Source organism: Apteryx mantelli, chromosome 1 (assembly GCF_036417845.1).
Source record: "Apteryx mantelli isolate bAptMan1 chromosome 1, bAptMan1.hap1, whole genome shotgun sequence".
NCBI lineage: Eukaryota > Metazoa > Chordata > Aves > Apterygiformes > Apterygidae > Apteryx > Apteryx mantelli.
The window spans coordinates 209,544,443-209,567,625 of record NC_089978.1 but is presented as its reverse complement, the minus strand read 5'-3'; the positions used below and the strand labels follow the sequence as shown (position 1 = coordinate 209,567,625).

General features: G+C 37.7%; 1 protein-coding gene across 3 annotated transcripts in view; it reads left to right on the top strand.

The window, feature by feature from the left end:
• MAGI2 (membrane associated guanylate kinase, WW and PDZ domain containing 2) overlaps positions 1 to 23,183 on the top strand; it is a 781,658-nt gene that overhangs the window by 639,488 nt on the left and 118,987 nt on the right. For all 3 annotated transcript variants that reach the window (XM_067316830.1, XM_067316827.1, XM_067316829.1), the window contains one exon: positions 15,792 to 16,427. In XM_067316830.1, coding sequence (XP_067172931.1) covers positions 15,792 to 16,427 — 636 coding nt within the window. The remainder of the gene's footprint in view (positions 1 to 15,791; positions 16,428 to 23,183) is intronic.

The following is a 23,183-nucleotide window of genomic DNA, read 5'->3' as shown; positions in this document are numbered from 1 at the left end:
TGTTTGTTTGGAAAGCTGTAACAAAAATTTCTCAATAACATAAGCAGCACTTTTCAAACCGGTGGGCGGGCATGAAGCTAATCCTGATGAAGTGAGAAGTCCCTGGAAAAATTCATCCAGCCTTTCTCTCTCCTCCCCACAGAAGTTCTCTCCTCTTCAGCAGTCACATAAGTGCAATATTTATTCTGAGCTAGTGAAATGGAGGCGGAGGGTAAATGGAGCTAGAGATGCAATGTTGCTGCCATATGCTCTGTACGTGCAGCAGCAGGGAGCTGACTGGGCAGAACTTGCCGTCTGCTCCTCATCTCCTCTTCGGGTAGCTATTGCAGCGGAGATGTGCCAGGGCGGCTGCACCGCGCTCCCAGGAGGTTGTGCTTCCTCTCCCCAGTGGCCGTAGCTCGGGAGCCGGCGCAAGGGGACTGAGGAGCCAGGCTCCAGGAAGACGTCGCTCCCCTGATCCTACCCATGTAAGTAAGGATGCAGGGACTGCACGTACAAACTAGAACTCCCTGTTGGCACCTGGAGTTCAGAAGTTTTGCCAGGACTCGATTAATGGTCTGGGGAGCTGGCTGTGCATGGGGAAGGAAGAGGAGCTCCTCTCTAGGGGCTGGGTGCAGGACGGGGGAGCACTGGCTGGACCAGGTTTTGCTGGAGCAGAAGATGTGAGGATTTCTTTTTCTTCTGCAGCGAAGGAGGGAGAAAAGACAGAGGAGAATTTTATACTCAGGGATGGCCAGCGAGTGAGTGTGTGTATGTATGTGTAGGTAGAAGGAGGCGGCAGAGGGGAGGACAAAGTACCGAAGGAGAGCAAAAAGGGAGCTCTGCGTTTAAGTTTTGACACCAGTGATGTGAGTGTAGATCTTTAAACACCGACACATTCACTCCTTTTGGGGTATTGCATTCTACTTCAGCTACTAATGAAAGTAAATTAAAATTGTTTGTATTCAACTAACTTCTGGATTAGGATCAGCATCACTGTACACAATATTTATTAAGACTTTATTTACCATACTGTGCATTACCTGTGGTGCTGCTGAGGAAAAGACAGATAATAATATTGGACACCTCTCTTTTTTCTTGATAGGTCATTTTTTTGAAAGTATTTTTATAAGTTAATAGCCATGAACCATGCTGTGTTATGCTGTTACTCTGCTATCCATAATCTTTTCTATTCCACCTCTGCAACCTCAAAATAGCAAGTTGCTATGAGTAAAAGCTTTCGGTAGCTGGTGATTTTTGGCCTGAACTCATGCTGGAGAGGTGACGGTAACCCCGGGAGCTGACTGAAAGAGCACAGGAGAGATGCGTGGCTTTGTACTGGAAGTGTCAGTTAAGATATAAAACTAGTACTGTGAACCTGATAGGGCTTTCACGTTTCTTGTAAGCAAGAGGTGCCAGGCTGTCGTTTAACAGGGGCAGCAGCGTGCGTGCATGGGCCTGAAGGACATGCCCGATGTGCAGGGCCGCATTAATCATAACACCCTCACTAACACGTTGTGAGGTTACAAGTCCCCCTGGCTATTGCCAGGGCCTCAGTCACCCCCGGGCTGTCCCTGGGCCGTCCCCGGGCCGACGGCGGGCCACACGCGGTGGGCGACGGGCAGCACCACCATGGGTTGCCACCTCCCGGCGCGGCTGCCCACCCAACGCCGTCGCTGCGGCCAGAGCGCCCGTCGGGTTGGACCTTATGGTTAGTTCACCAGCAGCTTTTGAGGTAGATTTCTCTGGAAAATTCAACATGAAACCCATGCGATTCTGCAGTGTTACACATTGTACAGAACTGTTCACCAGATTTGTTTGTTCATGTTTTCTTAGTTCATTTTAGGAGGTTGTTTCATTTTGAAGGGTTTTTCTTTTAACATAGACAAGACAAGTTAAAACTGCTTTCTTTTTTCCTCCGGTGATTTTCTACATGGGTTAGAATGACAGCAGTGTTGCTCAGTGTTCGAAAAAGCTTTCCATTTTTGGGGGGTAAATTGTTTTTGGCAGTCTGTTTCCTTCCAATTATTTTCTGTGTATCAGGCAGAGGATCGTTTTTAGGCCATACTTGATTGCATGGCTGGTTTCGTCCAAAGGAAATGCAGTTGACTATTATATAAGAGGTTCAATTGTTTCTAGTGTACTTTCTACTTATTGAAAAAAGTTCTGAATTGTTTTGAGAAATAAGGGTAATAATAAGAATTATACTTGAACTATTCTTTATGTCAAAAGTGCTACTACATCCAAGATGCTGAGATGACAGATTTTTATTTTAAACTGTACTATGTTATAACCAGTATCTTTCAGTAAACTGTTCAGTACTGAATGCAGGACTGTGAAATTTTAAACATTTAATTTGCTACAAGAATAATGAAGTCTGCTTTGCTGGAGCTTTATATATGTAGTTTCAAGTCAACTGGAAGTATTTTTTTCCAAAAACGTTGGCAAACAAAAAATACAAAGTTTAAATCGACAATAATAATAGAATGTTCTTCAAGCTGTAAAGCAAAATATATGTTTGTTGTGTATATGTAGGTAAAAAAATGGGGAAAAAAACTGTAGGTAAAAAACTGTAGGTAAAAAAGCTGAAACCCTTTAAATAGAACTGAATGAGATTTTTTGAAAATTTTTTTGGTGGGGATGGGAGAAGGAGTCAAAGTAGAAATTCCACAAGATCAAATCATTTTGTGAATACATTTGTTCAATATGAATATTCCTGCTTATGTTGAAAAAAGCAAAGGCATCTTGAAAAAAATGAAACTTCTTATTGAAAGAGTAAAACAAAATTTTCAACTCTTGTTTTAAACCCAGTCTTTTTTCTTTTACCAAAATGGCTTAAAATGAGCATATTTTTAATCAAAAACAGATTTTTTTTCCAACTTCTCGATTTATTTCTGTTTTTACTTTTTTTCCCCAAACTGCTACTTCCTTTAAAAAGTCCAGATAAATAGTTATTTGCACAGCTAAATCTATAAATGCTACTGGCATATTGACTATGACTAGGTCAATGTCTTAGGCTATTGCCTCTACATGAGTTTGAGCAACAAGTATATTTAGATTATTTCATAAGTACCTGGAGACACCAGTTTCCTCAACTCCATTCAATTTATTTGTTGGCTTTTTACTTTCTTAAAAAAATACATGATCTTTCAACAAATCCAAGAGTGAGAAGAAGGAATAGTTATTATTGTGTTTACCAAATGTATTTTGGTAAAGATTACAAACATATAAAAGGTGACTTTTTGTTAGTCATTTGTTTCAGTGACAGTCTTAGCTTTCTGTTTTGTACTCAGGGAACTTTTATCTCATGTGAATGTTACAGAGGTATTGTGATTACAGTGATGCAAAAGCATCATTAACTTTTTAGAGGTATTAAATACCTTTTCTTGATAGTTCCAAGGCAGCTTCTCCATTGTAATTTACTGACTCATTATATCCCATATTATGATATCAATTTGACTGAATTTAATATCATTATTATTATAACAATCATTAAGAATAATAGAAAGTGTTATAAACTTCATCTTGTCACTTGAGGCTTGTCTGTGTGTAAAACTGAGCCATTGTGCAGCATCACATCCTAAACTACTCAGATATTTTAAACCAAGACAAATATTTCCTTTTATTTTACCAAAATATTATCTATTTCTACCATGGCTTTAATTGTTGCAGTTAAATCTTTTAGAAATGCTAAAGATATGCTATTCTCTATATGAATATTATTTCTGTTACGCTAGCATCCTGAGGCCTCAGTCATGACCAATGCCCTGTTGTCATAGTCTGTTAGAGATAATCCATTATAAAATAATAGTATGCATATTGTAGGTAGTACAGGTAACTGGATGTTTAAAAAAAAGTGTTCAATAGGAAGTAGTATAAAATCGGTTATGAATGTTAATAATTTCACCAAAGGCTGAATGTTTATGATAAAGTGCTTTTATATGTGTATGGCTGTGTGTAGGTGTGTTGAGGATGTATGTCTTTCTGTCTATCTCCGTACATATGTATTTATACAAATATATAATATATGCACGTGTGTCTGTGTGTGTGCATAAAATAAACATGAATGTATCTATATAAAAATTTAGTTAATTTCAGAAAAATGGCATTTTTTTCTAAGAACTAGACCTTGGTTGGGGCAGGGGGTAGAAGAAATACAATATTATTTCATCATAGAAAATATCGTTACAGATATTTCAGTGAGGAGCTCCATGCTATGGAGCTGGCACTTTTGGGGAGAGGGTCAATCTGGTCCCAGTGTTATGGATTTGCCTTTCCCATGAAAAAGTACCTCTGACTGTGTGTGCTAACCTCATTTTGCACGTGTGTTAGAATTAGTTTTCATCCACTGTTACTTCTGTCCTGAACATCTTTTATCTTGGGTTGGCAGAAAAAGCCAGGCTTTCCCCAAATTGGCTCTTCCACCAAATAAGTGCTGGAGTGGCCCTGACACAGGAATCAACACCAAGACCTCTCTCTCCCTTGCTCACTCGCTCCCTCTCACATAACTGGAGTCCAGCTGAGGTGAAGCACCAGAGCAAGTGTTGGAAAACCAAGGGACCAGGACAAAGGTCCTGAGGCAATGGATAAAATATAATGTGTTATCTAGGTAAAGACTATATGAGAACCTGTTTGCACAGTGCAAGCACATCAGATACACGTAGGTTGCCTTAAATCTATCATTTTCCAGATTTGTAATTTTCCTTTTCTGGTGTATAAAAGATGTCATATAAGGGACTTGAAACAATCCATCTCTGAGTCAAAACTGAAAGGAGAAAATCAGTGCGTCAGTCTGTGTTGATAGCCTTCCCATGAGTATCATGAAAGCAGCCCTCTCCAGTCGACAAGCAGAGTGGTGCATGATACCTCACGCAGTGTAGCTGTATCTGCTTCAGCAGACGTCAGCAAGACTTTGATTCTTTCTAGCAGCAGCAAATTCTATTCCCAAATCGTATATTTAATATAGGCTACAATGAAGTTTTGGTGACCTCTGTCTGGGTCTTGTAATAGCAGTTTTTACTGAGGGGTCATGTACTGAACCTACTCCTTCAGATTTCTTTAAATTTCTCCTGCTTTGTAACCTTGCTATTGTATTAAAATCATGATTTAAATAGAAAGGAGAGAAATCACTTCAAGCTAATATAATTTTTATTCCTTCTTCTTTCACCTCTTTACATTTCAGTCAATTTGATGCAACAGTATTCATTTGCCATTAGATGGGTGCATGCTTTGTATTTTTGTGTTTGAATTAGGCAGCACGTCTGTTTTTTAATTTGGAAGAGTGAGGGATTTGAGGAAATTGCAGAATGCTCACATAACTAATTTCTCTTTTAATGGAGACAGCTTTTAATCTCTTTTACGTCTTGTTGGTATCTGAGCACATCTGGGTCTTACTTAGGTATTCTAATTCTTTGTTATGCCTCCAGAGCAGCCTTCCCAAATGAATTCTATTTGTGCAAGTGAAAAAAAAGAATGTGTTATTAGTCATCTTAAACAGCTTTGCTTTTGCGCACTCCCTTTAACCATAAGACAGCATACAGACAAGTGCATTTGTTCTAGTTCTCCTCGTAGTTTGGGGAGGGGGGAAATTCCTGCAGTGAAAGAAATTTTGGGAGTGGGTAAGAACCAACTTGGGACAAAATTTAATTAGAATCCAAAATAAAATCTGACTAGATTCCAGTGAAGGAAAAGCACATCCGTTAGGTGCAAGCAGTTCTTCCCCTTGAGTGCAGAAAATTTGCAGTTGGACCTCAACCTCCTATTTGACATTAGTGATTTTAATGATGATGATTTTCAGATTTTTTGAATGCTAGGATACAGTCATTAATAAAGTTGGGGAGCATGCAAGGAGTGTGGCATGTATGGAGTGCCTTTCAATTTCCTTGGCAATTGTGTGGGGCAGTAGCCACTGATACCAGAAGGATTTATTCTGCACTTTCTGTGCACCCTGATGTTTCTCCCTCTATTGCTGCTAGTTTTTGCCTTTTTTTTACTTCCATGTTACTTAAATCCACAATCACTTCCACAGCAACATTGTACTGTAGAAACATTTGTTTGCTATATACATTCAATATTGCCTCATAATCCAAAACATACTCTCCAGTTTTTAGTCTTGACAGACCATTGATTCTCCTTCTAAATCATTCTTCTTTTTAAAGCTAGCTGTATTTTGAATATTTGAATAAATGTGAAAATCTGCATAGCTCTGTTTTCCAAAGGTATCTTTAGATGAATTCTACTAGGAGTGCTTAAAGGTATTCAGCGTTTAGCCTGCAGGTCATTGCAATAAATCCTGGAGGTTGGTAAAGTCTGAGAAAGAAAATGGATATGGCTACCACAAATAACAAATTTAGTATCTTCTCCATTTATGATCTTTATCATAAGGCATCACATAAGCAAGTTGAGAAGTATTTGATATTATTTATCCCAAGCACCTTGAATCAGTCATAGATGTACCATTAGTAACTGCACTATAGTGTTGTTAACAGCATGATATCAGACTTTTTCAATACATAAACCTCCACTGCCACAGGCTTATCAGAATATGCCTTGTCTTGACAGTGCTGGCAGTGCTTTTACCATATTTCTCTCACGTGGGGTAATAATATAGATATTTTTTGAATGCTGGTGAAAAGAATTGATAGTTTCATTCTCAATGGAAATAAAACAACAGAACTTTTTAGAATTTGCTTCTTCCTATTGTTTAAAAGTAATTCCATTTATTTATTAACTCCGGAGATCTAGTCTTGACAATGTTTCAGTAGTATTTTAGACTTTTTCAGTTCATCTTTCTGTAGGTAAAATTTGTCAAGGCTAAATAATTTTGGGATCCCCATTCTTTGCTGAGGAAAGCTAAAGGACTCCCAGTTTGGAAATGCTGTGATTTGTTCTTCTAAATATTAACCAGGAACATAATATAGTATAATATAGTATTAGTATAAAATTAGAAGAATAATAGTATAAGTATGATATTTTGTAGTTATAATTTTTAACACATTGTTTACAATTATTCTAAAAGCTGACTATATTTCACAGATTTGTTTATTGTTCCCTGAACAGGTACACATTCTCCCTGCTCTGTAAATATACATCGTAAACCCCATGAAATCAAAACATTCTAAGTTAAATAAACCCAGAATTCATTCACCCAATTGTGCTTAGCTTTGCTGGTAGGACACTGTTATTTATAGTGATGCCTCCCTTGTTAGTGTCAGCAGACCCAGATTTGATTTGAGTGATTCATAGAGACAATTTTAGGTTTCTTTTTATGAACTTGTAATTTCTTGATTATGCTAAATGCAGAAAGAAATAAAATAGACAAGGAGACCTGCTTTCATTTCTGTACCTGGGGTTGTTTGGTTTTTTAGTTTAACCTTAGGTGGGTTTCTTGGGATTGTAATGCTTATTTTAGAATTAATGACTATGTCATTTCACTGTATTTCTGAAAATTACTCATGTATACAGTTGACATCTTACTGCAGTTTTTCTCTGGAGCTTGCTTTCTGGTGGGGCATGTATGTGAGCAATGTGTGCACCCAAGCCTGAAAAACTAACAATTTCATACTTGAACTGTCATAAGAAGCAAAAAGAACAAGAGCAGTTCTAATAAGAACTACCATCCATTTTTAAAACATTAATTTTTGGAGCAAGATTCACCAATACATTGTAGGGTTTTTATGCCTGCCTGAAGCAGGATGGGGTTCTTGGATGCGCCAGGCAATTAGGTTGTTTTTTAAAAATAGGGAAGAACAGAGCAACCCGTGCACTGAAGTTGCCTTTCTGCTTTCCTCAGTGGTCTGCTGTTGGCATTTGCATCCCCAGTTCCTCCTGCTCCTTCCATTCCCATATCCCACAGTACACGCGCTCTTCTGCTTATCTCCCAATGCTCTACCTCATGCACACGTCTTAGTTTTACCCTCCCTCATGCGCTTCCTCATGCAATGGGCAGCTCCTAGAAAGAAGTTAATGAAATAGCTGTCCTGTTTCCCACCATTTTTCACAGGGCAGGCTTACCAGAAAAGGGTAAGTGGTGCGTGAAATATGCCTGAGATAACTTTTCCATGAATCCCTTTCTGTCAGGATGGCTATCTTCTATTGGATGGGACAACTTGCCTTCAGTTTCTAATGGAAGTGAAAACAACATACTGTGAGGAGAGATGGTAGCCTCTACTCTGTCGCGAGGAGGACAGAAATGCTGTGTAGGAGCAAGTGATGATAAGTGGTAGCCGTCTTAGTTGAAAGCAATCTGAACGCTGGATTCTTTTGAGGGAAAATTAGATATGGTGACTGTTTTGAGAAGGGCTTTTTAACTAAAGGCCGTCCATGGGATCATTCTCCCTGAGACCGTTAGGGAGCTTTCTGAGGGGCTGCTTTTTCAGTCTGCACAAATACAGACGTCAGATACGGGTTCACAGTCGTTTGTAGCAAGCCATTTTAATTTACTTTACTCATTAACTAATTAATGAATTAAGAAATTCAAACATCCAGAAAATTAATTCTTTACTGAAGGGGAAGATATGGTCTGTTGTTATACATAACAGAGGATTAATCCCCCCTTTCTATGTAAAATCTGAGCTTTCACTACTGAGCTGTAATTGGTATATCCATAATGCAGCTTAGTTTGTTGCAAGGGTTAGGATCAAAGCATTAAGCTGAACCCCTACAAATATTTGCCCTGAAGTGATGTTATTATTGTTTAAATATTTACTGCAGTAGAAAAGAACAGTCACAAACAAATTATGACTCTACAGGGCTATATTCTGTAAAAAAAAACTGAAAGTTTTAGTCTTTGCCTCAGAAAGCTTATAAACTAAAACAGAAGATAGAGGAGGTGAATGAGACAAAGAAGGAGGCAGAATAGCTACTGGGGGATTGGATAATCCTCATAAAAAGAGAATGTGGTTCTTAGGCATGTCGCAATAATGCTGAAAAGTGACCTTCGCCTAACCACTGTCTTTTAAAGTAGGTGAGTTTTAAAGAAGGGATTTGATGGAGCTTTTCTTAATGATTTTGCCTCCCCTATCCCACCATCAAAATATAACGCAAGCTGAATTTTGTTGTTTAGAATCAGTGTAGTCTTCAGGAAACAGTTTGAAAAGAAAAGATAAATTATTCAGTGGAGAAGGCATTAAATTGTTTTGCAAAGAATAAAAATATACTGCCCTTGAAAATGAGTGCTTCGCAGTGAAATAGGCTTTTGAGATATTAAGATAACATTTACTTGGAAGGGAGGTCAGTTTGATAACGGATTACCCTTTATTAACCTGGAAAAATGCAGTAAAACCTGAGATTACCATAAGGAACTCTACTCTTTCTCTTTGCAACAGTTTTAAAGCAAGCCCTATATTTGTACATGCATAAAAAAGCTATCGATTAACTGTCCCTATATAGGAATGATGTTAGAAGTATTGGTAAGTTTTCTGTTTATGATTTTACTATCTCATGAGGGGAGAAGAAAGAGGCAATACATGAGACAAGCATGATAAAAAGGTTGAACAGCCTTTCTAAAACTCATAAGTAGGAACTGATCCATGTTCCAGCCATGCATTTGCTTAAGATACTTCTTAATGAACTGGTAATCAAAGATGAGCCCATATTAAATACACTGAGGTATTTGTATGTACTGGATTATTTGTAAAATTCCACATATTTAGCTGGGAATTATTTCACTGGTTTGAGACATTTAAATTGCGCTTGCTATAAATATGATACTTCCTGTATTTAATTTTGTATAAAAGCATTAATCTGTAATACTCCAGACATCTTTGGAAATATATGGCTTACAGCTGATGGTTTCAGGGTGCTGACCTTGTAAATCTAGTTGAGTGCTTTAAACGTGCAGCAGGATTTGAGTGTTTGTGTGTACATAGAAATATACACAGACACACATATAACTATTCTGCATTTCGGGTTTAACAAGGCAGTAGATGCTCTAATAACTAGGATGAGTCAATGAATGATCATGCAGTTCGTTACAATTGGCAGAATTAAGGATGTAAGATGTTTAGCCAGAGTCAGATTCTTCAGCCTAAAGTTTGAGAGAGAATTGATCATGTTAATAGCAATGCCAGGGGCAGCAGTAATTACAAGCATTCCTCATGGAAAGTGCATTGGACACATTATATTATAATAGAGTGAACTTGTTAAAGAATACAGAATGATATTTTCAGATTTAGTGTCTAGAATTTGGCTCCGAAGCCATGATTGTGCTCTGAAATGAACACCATGGTTTTCAGAAGTGCTCAATGCTGGCAGCTCCCATTGAGTTCAGGCAGCAGAACCTGGACCTGGGCAATGAAAACACAAAAATTGTGCAAACCAAACCTTTTGATCCTATAACTAAGTTAATGACCTGACTGATAGCAAAATCAGAAGTTGTGTGCTGACCTCAAAGAATCAGGTACTGAAGTTAGGCACGTGATGAGCACTGTTTGTGAGCTGAGCAGCAAACAGTATTGAAAATTATGACCTTATTAAATAGCTCTCAGAGTTATAAATCTGTCCCAGTGCTGACAGTATGATCCACTTCAGTTACAGGGAATGTTCTCAGAAACAGTAATATCTCTAAAATCAAAATGAAATTTCAAGTTCTACCTCTATAGATTAAAAATGTAGACTAATCCTGCTCATCTGTCTTTTTACAGTTTTTAAGTGTCTAAGTGTTTTTACTTTCGCTAAAAACTGATTTAGTATGTGACTAGCTATTTGTTGTCCTCACGGTATTAGCATTATTTAAACAAAGAAAAAGAGCTCTATTAACCATTTCAGGTCACCAGAAAAAAAGTGACTGCTCAATTCTAAAAATGCCCAGTTAAATAGATAATTCAGCATACCGAGAAAGCATTTGTCCTTGTGCTGCAGCCCCCTTGGTAAATGCTCAGTCTAGCTCCTCGCTTCGTGCGTCTCCCTCTCTCCTCCCCAACCGTACATGTCAAGAATTAGCAGTTGCAATGGCGTGCCGTCAGCAATGCTGCTGCAAATGTCTTCCCATTGGGAACACGTGGCAAATTGCCAGGCTTCCCAAGCAGGGGCAGGGGCTGCTTTGTATTTACCTGGTGCTCTGCCATACTGTTATGCCTTTAGGCTGCAGGGAGGCTGGTTAGGCTGCTTTCCCCCTCCTGGGAGCCATTACCGAGATAAATGTGATGCTCTGCGTTCAGAAATAAAATGTTGTGCGTACAAAAGCAAATGTGTTGTAAATTTTGACCTCCTTTCTCTAAAGAAAAAGACAGTTTCATTTATACCTGAGCCTCAGCACACAGTGACACATTTCAAAGCAATCCCAAAAAGCTATGCAAACATGGCACACATTTTTTATCTTGTTCTTCAGAGCCGTTGATGCTTTGTCACACAGTTCACTCTCACCAGATTTTTCAGGATGAGAAAGTAGTTCCTGCAAACAAAGCCTAGACAGAATAGGTTTATATAATTTGTAAATATAAGGCTGCCTTGAGAATTGGACCTTTTTCTTTCTCTGTGGTCTTAGATCCAAATTACTTATCATCTTTTAAGTAATTATGTTTTATAAATTGGCAGTTTTAGCACCAATGCTATGCTTTCAGATGCCTGAAGAAGTGAAAAACTCTCTAGCTAGGAAGAGAATCTGCATGCTTTCTGGCATTTTATGAGCAGCATTTGTTTAAGTATTCTTTTGCCATTACTTTACTTAATTTTTAATCTGCAGCGTTTCATGTTTGTCATAATCAGGGTCTTTAGATTTTCATGGAATGTATTTTATTCCTTTCCAGAAAAGTTAAATGCCTCTATTTAAATAGCTTTTATCACTATATAGAAAATACAAATGAAATGTAAATAGTCTCTTCTACTAATCCACATCTGCCTGGGTGTAATTACAGGATACATGCTGGTTTAGCACAAAAATTTTGAATAGACAGCTTTTTAATTAGGCATGTGCATTGGGTCAGAGTAGAATTAAAATGGGTTCTAAAAAATTGATTGTATAAAAATGGCACCTGCTTACTCAACAGATCTGATTCTTGTGTAAAGTTACAGTCACATGTCCATGTTAAATTTTTCTGTTGGCCTTGTGGAGAAAGCAAAGGTCTGGGCGTTATTCTGCCTCATATATCAGGCGTTCCAATGATAGGGACAAATTTTAACCTGAATTAATCACTTGTGTAATTTGTGTCCTTTGTAGAATTACTGACTTTAAAGAGTGCTGAACAGCTGATTTGCACATGTTGCTCAGATTTAATTAAGAGGAAAAGTTGGGCCTGTCTAATCTAAGTTTGAGTGCCTGAATGCCAAAAAATACATTTTGATTTCACTTTTCTCAATTTTACCAGCTACCTAATCATTTTTACATTACTCTGTGGATTTGGGGTTTTTCCCCCCAAATCTCAGTTCCCAGAGTCACATGACTGAAAGGAGGATCTGTAGATAAAAGTTACTGTCAGCTTCACAGAGTTTTTCAGCAAATGGGTAAGACTTTTTATATACAGATATATTTTAATGGGTTGTTCAGTGTTCTCACATATCAACAAGCAGACTTGAAGGTATTTCTGAGTACGGAGGCAGCTAGGCATTATGTCTCCCAGCAGCTCTTTTTAGTTCACTTCAGCTGCCACATACTATCAATCAGATAAAATTGTTTTAAAGCTAATAATAAAATGGTCAATTTTAAATGTACAGCTCTCTTCCAATCAGTAACTGGCTTTTATGTGCATGAACTCCTCTCCAGGTTACACTCCTCTGTATACTTTAGCGCCTAATTTAATGTTCCTTTTAAAAGAAACGTTACACTTTTCTTGGCCGGTATTTTAAGTATTTCAGTATTAACATGCAGTAGTTATCTTACACTACAATATCTTTTAAGACCCACTCACTGTGAAATTGTGATTTCTGGAGGCAGACTATGGCTCCCTCAAAAAATCAGGCAGGAATTATAATGGAGATTGCTATTATGCTTGTCCATATGCACCCATTATTATTAGAAGCAGTAGCAGAGACCAGACAGAAGAGATAAAGGAACCTTTCAGGGAGCCTTCCTAAAGTAGAGAGTGTTTAAACTTTGCATTAGCATGGCACTGGCTCTTCAATGCTCTTAGCTAATCTCTCTTCCTGCCAAATTCCAGGTACTTCTGTCTGTGGTAGCAGTGAGGAGCTCTCAGTCTGGGAACTGAGTCAGATTTGGAGAACTTCCAAGAGTCTGGGGGCTTATTTGAATGATTTCAGGAATCATTCCTTCCTGTCATGTTCCTCATTCATGTCTCATGATCTGAAACTCTTTCTTTGCTCCCCAACTGAACACCATGTTAACCCTCTCTTTGGGTTGAACTTAATGACTAATGCCTTTCTCTTCATTCCCTGGTCTTGCACATCCATCTTAACCTTCAGCCGTATCTTCTCCATATGACACTATAACATTACGGTTCTCAAAAAGTTCAGCTGTAGGTGAGGTGCAACTTCAGAGTGTGCCTAGATGCACTATTCATCTTAAAAACCCAGAAGACCTTTAAAAATGCCTTGAAAATGTTGTTTCAGGGAATGCTGAAGAATTTTGTGCAGTCCTGTGATGGGAGGTGTACGGTAGCTGTTTGAAAAGAGAGTTCTTATCCAAGACCTTTTAATGCTCGGTTTTGGTTGTTCAGTTTTGGGATAAGGGGCTACTTGGCCTATGCATTTTCTGACTGAGATCTTTGCACGCCAACTAATTGCATTTCATTGGAGACCTATATGAGGTTATATAGCTTATCTGGTTTTCTGATTTATGAAAAGCGTATTATTTTAAGCTTTAAATCACTGCTAACCGGTATGAATGCATAAAGTGCAGGGATGAAAACAGTAGTCTGCTCCCACCATGAATCTGCATTGGCCAGCACTTAGGGAAATAAAGACTGCATGGATTAAAATGCTGCAAGGGTGCTACTGAGGCATAGACTATTGAAAGCAGGAGCTGTGCATTAAAGAGGTCTCGTTTCAACAGTATCATTCTTGTTATGGGCAATGCTGAAGCCAGGGTTGAGGATGCAGGCAAGATCTTTCTATACCAGTGTATGAGCAAGAAACAATGAATAGCAGCCACTATTATTTAGTACATTCTTTCTTTCTTTTAAATCACGACTTTTGAAAACTAAATTGTCTTAACAGAAGTACTGGAGTTCTCTCAGTGCTACCTATGAAATGCACTTAATGCTTTTGCTCATATTTTGAGGTCTGTTTATGACACACATTTGAGATACAATATTTGCAGCACGTAAGGTTCCTGTGAATCACATTCACAAACATTTAAACAAACTCTGTTGACCTTTTCTCCCTAGATCTTTGTATGAATGACAGCTTGCGCACATGCAATTAACGCTGTGAGGCTGTTTGTTAGCCTGATCATGTGAGAACTGACCATTTCATTTGCACATAGGAACAACCCTTGCCTTTTCTTTGGTTTGCTTGATTAGATCTTTTGATTGAAGTACTTGAAATACATAATTTCATAAATACACTTCAAGCAATTCCACACAAACCACCTCCTCTTCCCTAAATCATTCCCATTTTATTATTGAATTTTGAAGTATCACTAAAAGACTTATGATAAGTCGATTATTGAACTGTGTACCTTGTGGACACCTTACAGTGTGGTCTGTATAACTGATCTTTTTCCCTAATGGTAGAATATTAAGAAGATCTTCACTTACAAAATACTTTAACTTGTGGAGTGTTCTAACCAAACATCTTTCTCCTTTGTTATAAAGATGCAAGTTGTATTATTAAAGTGGAAACTGACTGTATGTCATCAAGTAGTTCTGAATATTGTTTGTAGTGATTATTCATTTTTATTTGAATATGCATTATAGCATTGCCATAAAAATATTTAAGTTTATAAATATATAGATCCATTCTAATATCAAAAGGGAACTTATTTCTGAACTTTTAATTAACAGTAGCTGTTTGTTTCAATATGGATACCCCTAAATAGCATGTTGACTGTACTTTTTCCTCATACATGCTGTGACTGATAACACTGTACAATGCATGAGACAAGATTTTGAGGTAAAGGTGATGTCTTTATTTGACCAACTGGTTTGGCTGGAAATATTAAAGAGGCTTTCAGACATATGTCTAAATTTCTCCAACTCTCCAGTAGGGCTAATCAAAGCTATCATCCCTACCTACAAATTAGACCTACCGTTGCACTTAAACCATCATGACTACAGGAAAATACCACTAAACGCCTCTATAATATATAAGATACAGTTTAGTTCATGCCTAGAATAGGAAATGACTGTAGTAGTCCCTGATGTCTGTTGGCAAAAACTAACATTTCATATAAAACTGTCAATATCATGTTCAATGCAAGAAGTACTTGTTCATGCACGTGCACACGCAGGCTTACATCCCTAATCACTGATTCTTCAGTTCGTGGGTACTTACCAATTCCTTTCAATTTTTTTCTTTTATTCTTCACCAAACAATGACATTTCTTGGTAACAAACCCTCCAAATAATCTTCCATTGTATAGTTAAAAAAAATCATATCTGGACTACACTGAAAAGAGTAGGAAAAATAGGGAAGAAATGTTAAGAAAAGGTATATTTCTGGATCCAACTTAATTATAGTTTCTGTGAGCTTCCACAGAAAACAAACAGTACTGCCATTGTCTTCCTGTATTATATTTGCAGGCAGGCAAACTTTCATTTTTTGTCTCACTGTATGAGTCTGAATATTGGTCTAATTTATTTTATTTTTTAGTACAATAATGGTCCCTTTGCTTAATCTCATAAAAAAATTGCATTCCATCTGTGCCTATAATAATTGAAGTCATCTCATATTGTCATTATTTTTTCTTCTCTTTCTAGGTGATGTCATTGTCTATATTAATGAAGTTTGTGTCCTTGGACATACTCACGCAGATGTAGTCAAACTCTTCCAGTCTGTTCCTATTGGTCAGAGTGTCAACTTGGTGCTATGTCGTGGATACCCTTTGCCCTTTGATCCTGAAGATCCTGCCAACAGCATGGTGCCACCCCTTGCAGTAATGGAGAGGCCTCCGGTAGTGGTAAATGGAAGACATAACTATGAAACTTATTTGGAATACATTTCTAGGACTTCTCAGTCTGTTCCAGACGTAACAGATCGACCACCACACTCCTTGCACTCCATTCCAGCAGATAGTCAGCTTGATAGCACATTCCCACCACCTGCCCATGATGATAATGTATCAATGGCTTCTTCTGGGGCCACACAAGCTGAACTCATGACCTTAACCATTGTGAAAGGGGCCCAGGGCTTTGGCTTCACTATAGCAGACAGTCCTACAGGACAGAGGGTGAAGCAAATTCTAGACATTCAGGGATGTCCTGGTTTGTGTGAAGGTGACCTCATTGTTGAGATCAACCAGCAGAATGTACAGAACCTGAGCCATGCAGAAGTAGTGGATATACTTAAAGAATGTCCTGTTGGAAGTGAAACTTCTTTGATTATCCATAGAGGAGGTAAGTTTGGAAAGTCTGTACAATTACGAAAATGTGTGTGAAAGGTTCTAAACCATAAGTCCTACTTATGCTCACTACATCCTTGTGTACTAGATTGGAAATTAATTCTGTGTTTTGAGAGGTGACACTATTGGTTCTGAAAAAGTGTGTCTGCAGTTAAGTATCCTAGGCAAAATGTAACAGTTTATTATATATTTTTTTGTGTTTTGAGTGTCAACAGTCCCAATTCTGTATAAGCGTAAAACCAATTAGAGTATTTCAGGGCCTTATAGCTCTTAATAGTTTGTATGATATTTGCAGCAAATTCGTATAGTCCCAGCCCAGTGTTGCAAGGTTAAGATATAACTAAATATATTGAATAATTAAGGTAGATCAAAATCAGAACAGTCTATCAGCTCTTTACAAGATTACTGGTTTTGATAAGCCGTTTTGCCTCCCCCTTTTCATTCATTTTAAAAGTGTGGTGCAACGAGTTTTTTTGTTTCTTTCTTGAGAGTGGAGATCCATAGTATATTTGTCTCTATTTTTAAGAAATAGCTTCTTACAACTTCATTTTTCTGAGGAACCTGACATAGTAAGCCTGAATATATGCCGCTGGTGCAGAGAGTCAAGAGTAATCTGCAAGGAAGCAATAATGACAGAAAGTCATAATACTCCAACAGTGATCACTAATTTCATAACTTTTAACATTTTAGCCAAACAAATTTTCTTCAGCAGTTTGTTATGAACATTCGTCACAACCTATAGTTACCTGAAGTGGAGAATAAGATTCAATTTCTTTAATTAAAGATCATAGTTCCTCTAAAGTCATTTATATGTCACTGAATGGTACTCTGTACTTCAAAAAAAAGATCCTATACAAAAATACTTACTACTTTCCTTTTGAAGACTAGAGATTGAGAAGTAAATCTTCAGTGTTTGTTTATGCCAAATGTTTGTCATTGGAAAACCTACAAAGCCTTAGAACAAACCAAAGCAAAGAAATCTGGTAAAAATTTTTTAAAAATGCCGAAATAATAAACATCAGGTGATTCAAATATCTGTAAATACAGAGAGTCAATAAAGTATTTTTCATAATAGTATGTAAAAGAATGATTTATAGGAGACAGAATCTGACATTTCTTTGGAATGAAAGGTAGTTAAGAGTGATGAGTAAAGGTCGATTGGCATCATGGTAAATATATGAAGTTGTGTTGCAGAGTTGTTATATTAGTTAAATCTGCTTTTATTTTACAACTGTTAAAAATGTAGAAGTGGGGTAAACAACATTTTTTTCTGAAGATGTTGACACATAAGGGAAGAGAACTGCATACCAATAAAGAGTATAAAGGGGATTAGAAGTGTTAATGTTACCCCAAAAGATGGAATTTTATTCTGGAAAATGCAAGCTAATCCCCCTCTAAGGAAGATAATTCAGAACACCAATCTTCAGAGAGAAGTGGAGTGTGAAATCCAGTATGCTGAACAAGCCTGAGTGATAACAGACAGCAAAATAGATATTACAGCTGGACAGTAGCAAAAAAATATCCTGAAGCAGCAACACACTTGAGCCTTTGGATGTAATTCCACGCAGTCAATAGAATTTCTTCTAAGACCTTAGATTCATGAGCAAAACATGGTAATTTAACAAGTTACTGTACATTAATTGACCTGTGGTTACTTTCTAGACATCACTGTTGCAAATAGGAGCTACTGCACTTAGCTCAACCCTCAGTAAAAGTAGTATAAAGTTACACTGTCTTGCATTTTGTCAGGCCAAACATGGAGACCCAGACAGTTACCATGCTTCAGCTAACACAGAATGCTGTGTCCAAATGTAGTCACTTGTTCAGTGAGTCTTAGCCTTCTGTTGCTGGGGTTTTTGTTTGTTCTTTTCGGGCAATGCGCAGAGGAGAAAGAGAACATATTTCTTTCATGGCAAAACAATGACTAAAACTAGAGCAACTGTTTGGAAATACTAGAAAGTGATGAAAACTTAGAAGAATATGATTGTCAGTGCCGCAAAAGAAATTTCAATAGTTATAATAGGATGATACAGCACAAGTGAAAGTTTAACTTTATGATCAAAACTTTCTGGATGTCAGAAGTAATTCAGAATAATCAGAATATTTTTTCTTAATACATTTTCTTAATGTTTGTTAGTCTCCAAAATAGTCTCATTAAAGAAAAAAGTGGAGGCCCATCTTGTTTGAATGATTCAGTACTAAACAGTGAAAAAATATATTGTGTGAGACAAACCTGCTCTACCATGAAGATGGCTAAATCATAGCTTAACAGAAATATGAGAACTGTCCTTTCACAAATTCGTAGGAACAGGGAGTTCATGTAACCAAATATACATCTACAATATCTATGCTAATCTTCATGTCTCTTTTTACAATCATTCAGGAGAAACAGGCATTTCTTGGGTGCAATTCATATCATTCCACTGTAGGTGTTTAAAATAAGTCAGCTGAAAGCACTTGCTTTGTGTGACTGACCTTAAAGGGAATTGAATTCCCTAATTCAGATGCTGATGTCTATAACATATCCCACAACCTATGACTAAGAAACAGATGTTAGGATTTGGTCATGTGAGATAACCTGAATACAAAACAAAATTCTAGTATTTAGAGAAACCTGCTATGATTCTAAAATATTTAATCTGTGACACTGGTGAAGCAAGGCAAACCTTCTCATCACTCATGGATCCAATTTTTATTTTCTTCCTTTGGACGTAAGTGGAATAATACCATAATTTTCCATTATTTCCCTGTGCATCTGGTCTTTAGCATCTCATTTTTAAGATTAAGAACAAAGTAGTGTTCCTACTTGTGGAAAAGGGAGGTTGTGTTTGCGTAAGGTCATGTGTTGCCCTGTAATGTATTACGTCACTGATGTAAATATGGCCTGACTGCAATATTCACTGTGACATATCTGTTTTGTAAGTGACTTAATTTCTCTTGCTCATCCAGCAATCTCATCTACATTGCAAACACGAACATATCAACACTGGCTGAGATATAGTCTCGCTACAGGAAAAAAGCATCTTATACAGGAAGAAATACTGTCCTACATAATAGCATGGGATAGCATTTAAAAAGCCATTTTCCCTCACTCTTAGGAGGTCAACAGCATGGGTATTCAGGGGAAATAAAAGTCTTTGTGTTTCAAAAAGATGAAGGGAATGATGGTACTCAAATTTGAAGAGGCCGCAAGAGGAAACATCTGAACCAACAGTAAACAGGCATTTGTCATGGGATGCAATTCAATGCTTTGACCAGCTGGAGGAAGTCCCACTGAGTTTGTATTGTACTCATTTTAAAATTTCTAAAGCTGCGGTAGTAATTTACCTGCTTGTTTGATGCTTCTAATTCTTGGCTGTGCCATATATCCAAAAAAAACAATTTAGGAAAATGATACATGTATATTTAGCAGAAAACAAAGTAGCATTTGCTTAGATGAGGCTAGAATACTTTACCACAAGAGAGCTTAGGATCTTCTTTCTGTTTATTAGTCAGGTTCTTTACTGAATACATGGACTGCTTGTTCAGTTTCTTTACCTCTGTTCTTGGCTGACCAGACATCCATATAGTTTTAGCTGGCTTCTATAATCTGAAAGAAATATTCATCCTTCAAAAAATAAGAGGAAAGGAAAAGATAGGGGGAAAGTTTTGCCCAATAAGAGAAAGGAAAAAAGAAAAGAAGAAAAGAAGAGAAGAAAAAAAAATGAGTGTGTTTTGATACCCAAGCAGATTTGCCCCTTTCCAGCTTTGCTTGAGCCTCCACATTTAATTCTTGGCCTCTGCAGCAGTCTGCATGGAGTATAGGCTCCTGGAATAGTTTGGAAGAGCTATTGGTCTTTATGAATGTGAATAGAGTAGAGCAGAAGTTCTGCATCAGTCCAGAACTACTGAATAAAGCACTAAGATGTCCTCATTAGAAGTGACTGAAGCAATACTTACCAAATTTATGCAGAACAAAATCTTCACTAATTAGGATGTTAAAAATTGGTTTGAGCATGTTCTACTAAATGATCCATCCATGCACCTGACATATGCCATCTCTTTTAGGAGGTATTTTTGAAATGCATGAGTCTATGGAAAGCAGCCCACCCCACAAGGTGTTTCTATCTAAAAAGAACTGAACATTGAAAAGGTGTAGCAACATGAAGAATATATCCAAAATACTGTAGTTAAGGAAATCTCAGGGCAACCCAGGGCTAATGTATGAGGCCATGATGTCTCCTAAACAAGCACTGTGAGAGAAATATTAAAAGTAAATGCAAAAAAATGTGTGCTTGACAAAGCTCCTGCATCAGACAGCTGCTTTTTAATGGGAGAATCCAAACGGACTCTGACAAACTGAAGCTAAACAGGGCCAGAGAACTGGCACACTGTCCATATTGCTTAATTGTTAGCACATTCCTAGCATATGACTGGAATGAGCCAACAGCCACTCTCACCCCAACATGGTTTGGGAGATAGCATGGTCCAGACCCCATGCACAAACCATAAAGATAAGGACATGCTACTTAGGAGACAACATTTGGAACACAGCTATGTAGATGGAAGCAGTGAGAATAAAGGGATGGCCAGGGATCTTTCTCAGATTTTGTACAGACCCCAGTGGAAGTTTATAACTCCATAAGACTGTTAACAGATACCAATAGATCACACGAAGCAACAACGCTTCCCAAAATAGACAGCAATTTCACAGAAAATATCTCTGCCTATTCTAGTAAATAAGCTTAGTCCCTCAAACTTAGCAACTTCAATAGAAGGAATATTACATTCTGAGTGCCTTTTCCCTGGACTGATTCAGTGTCCGATTTAGCTCTGTACCGCAGAAATGAAAAAGAAATGCCTTTGGTTTTTGTCCAGGCTTGCTGTAAGATATCTTTTGGTTCCTATGGTCAGGAAAACTGATACTTGCTTTTCTTCTAGTACTCCTCACTCCTGAGAATACTGTATAAGATCAAGTTGCAGATGGCACCATCATCCTGCTAACACTAGTCTGGCCCAGGCAGTTCTGATTCCAGCATCTCCTCAGCCCTCCACTGAGGTCTCTTTAGCTTTGACTGCTCCTGCAGTTCTTCATTCAAAATTTTAGGAGAGTGCCTGGTGCAACCCAGAGACCCTGTATCTCGTGGCTTGCTCATCCCCAGTTCAGGACTTGTTAACAGTATTGAGGGTTTGAAGAGATTAAATAATTAGGTGGATTAGGTTTGGGGTTTGGAGCTTATGGAGGTTTTCTATTATCCTGAACTGTCATTTGTTCTTCAAAGAAGAGTTCACTGGATCAGGCAGGGTTTGTTTGGCTGCCATTTCTGCCACAGTGCTCTCATTGAGGACTCCCTACTCCTTTCCTTCTCAGCATCCCTGAGTCATTGGTGAAACTTTTCCTTCCAGTCAGTGACCTAGCTCCCTAAAGGAACCCAGTCCTGTTTTTGTTGTTTTATGTGGGTACACTGTTTGAGTTAATAGCAGTCTGTTCATGCTTACTTTGTTCATGAAGGTATGTTTTGTTCTGTTGTCTCTGACGAGATATTTGGAGATTCAAGCTCTGATAGCTCTTCATGCTTCCTCCCATGTAGTCTCCTCTCCAGACAATTACTCCAAATGTACATTTGCTGTTCATCCCTTTGCTCTTGTTTCTTGTGAGAATTCTGATGTCAAGAGGAACCGAGATCTGTTTGGCATCATCTGTCCTTTTATCCTTGTCAAGTTCTTCAGTGGTACATGTATCTCATGTTTGTGGGTTAAGGGGACACTTGATCCCACATTCTACAAAATGTGCATGTGAACAACACACCTAGAAGACAATGATGCAAACTTCTATCCAACACACCACACTAAAACATCCTCGTTCAATTTTTTCTTCTGATTTATAACCATATTTTGCCTCAAAACCCCTCTGTGAGGTGCTCTATTGTTCCTGGGTCTGTCTGCTTTAAAAAAGGATGAAAAACATAAAGGTTCATAGCTAACCTTTTTCCTTTGCATCTCAAAATTATGAGCTTTTATATATCATCATAATTCAACAATTTCCTCAGCATGAGCTCTCTGTAAAAGTATCCTTCTCATGCTGGCTTTTGATTTTTTTCTTTTTTGTGCTCAATTGCTGTTCCTTAGCTAGTAATGACACAAATATTTCATGATCAAAAATATAGTGCGGCATGCTACATTGTCCACTTCATTGACTTTGCTATTAGATCTCATATTCCCCTTCTTTCCCCCCAGCCTTAGCCACTAGTCCCTTCTCACCTTCCCTACATCAAAATCAATTTGTGCAAGGTATTTTCCTAACAGGCTTTGGGGGGGAGGGGGGCTGGGGACAGTTGTCTTTCCTATGTTAATTCCAGAAATAAAATCTTTGAAAGATTTTTAGAAAATAATGTTACCATGCCAGAAATACTGATTTGCTGTTTTATTAACATAACCCCTGGAAGCACTGTTTTCCAGATTCAGTTTTAGGAGGCGTCTTGCCTCACAGAGCATCATATTTTTAGCTGTAGAAACATGTACTCTCCTAATAACCTGAAGATAATTTACATCCTTTTTGTCATACACATGACATGAGATGGTTTTATGCTTTGGATTAACTTGAAATAATTTTTAAGCATCTTGTTGTTATCCTCTAGCAATCAGTCTATTTTAATAAATATTTTACAAGTTATAGCAGGTAAAATAAAAAAATTAGTTACATCTGTAGCCTAGCTTACGAAAAGAGACAATCTAAATCTTGTTAGTAAGAGAAATGGTAACATCTCAGTAT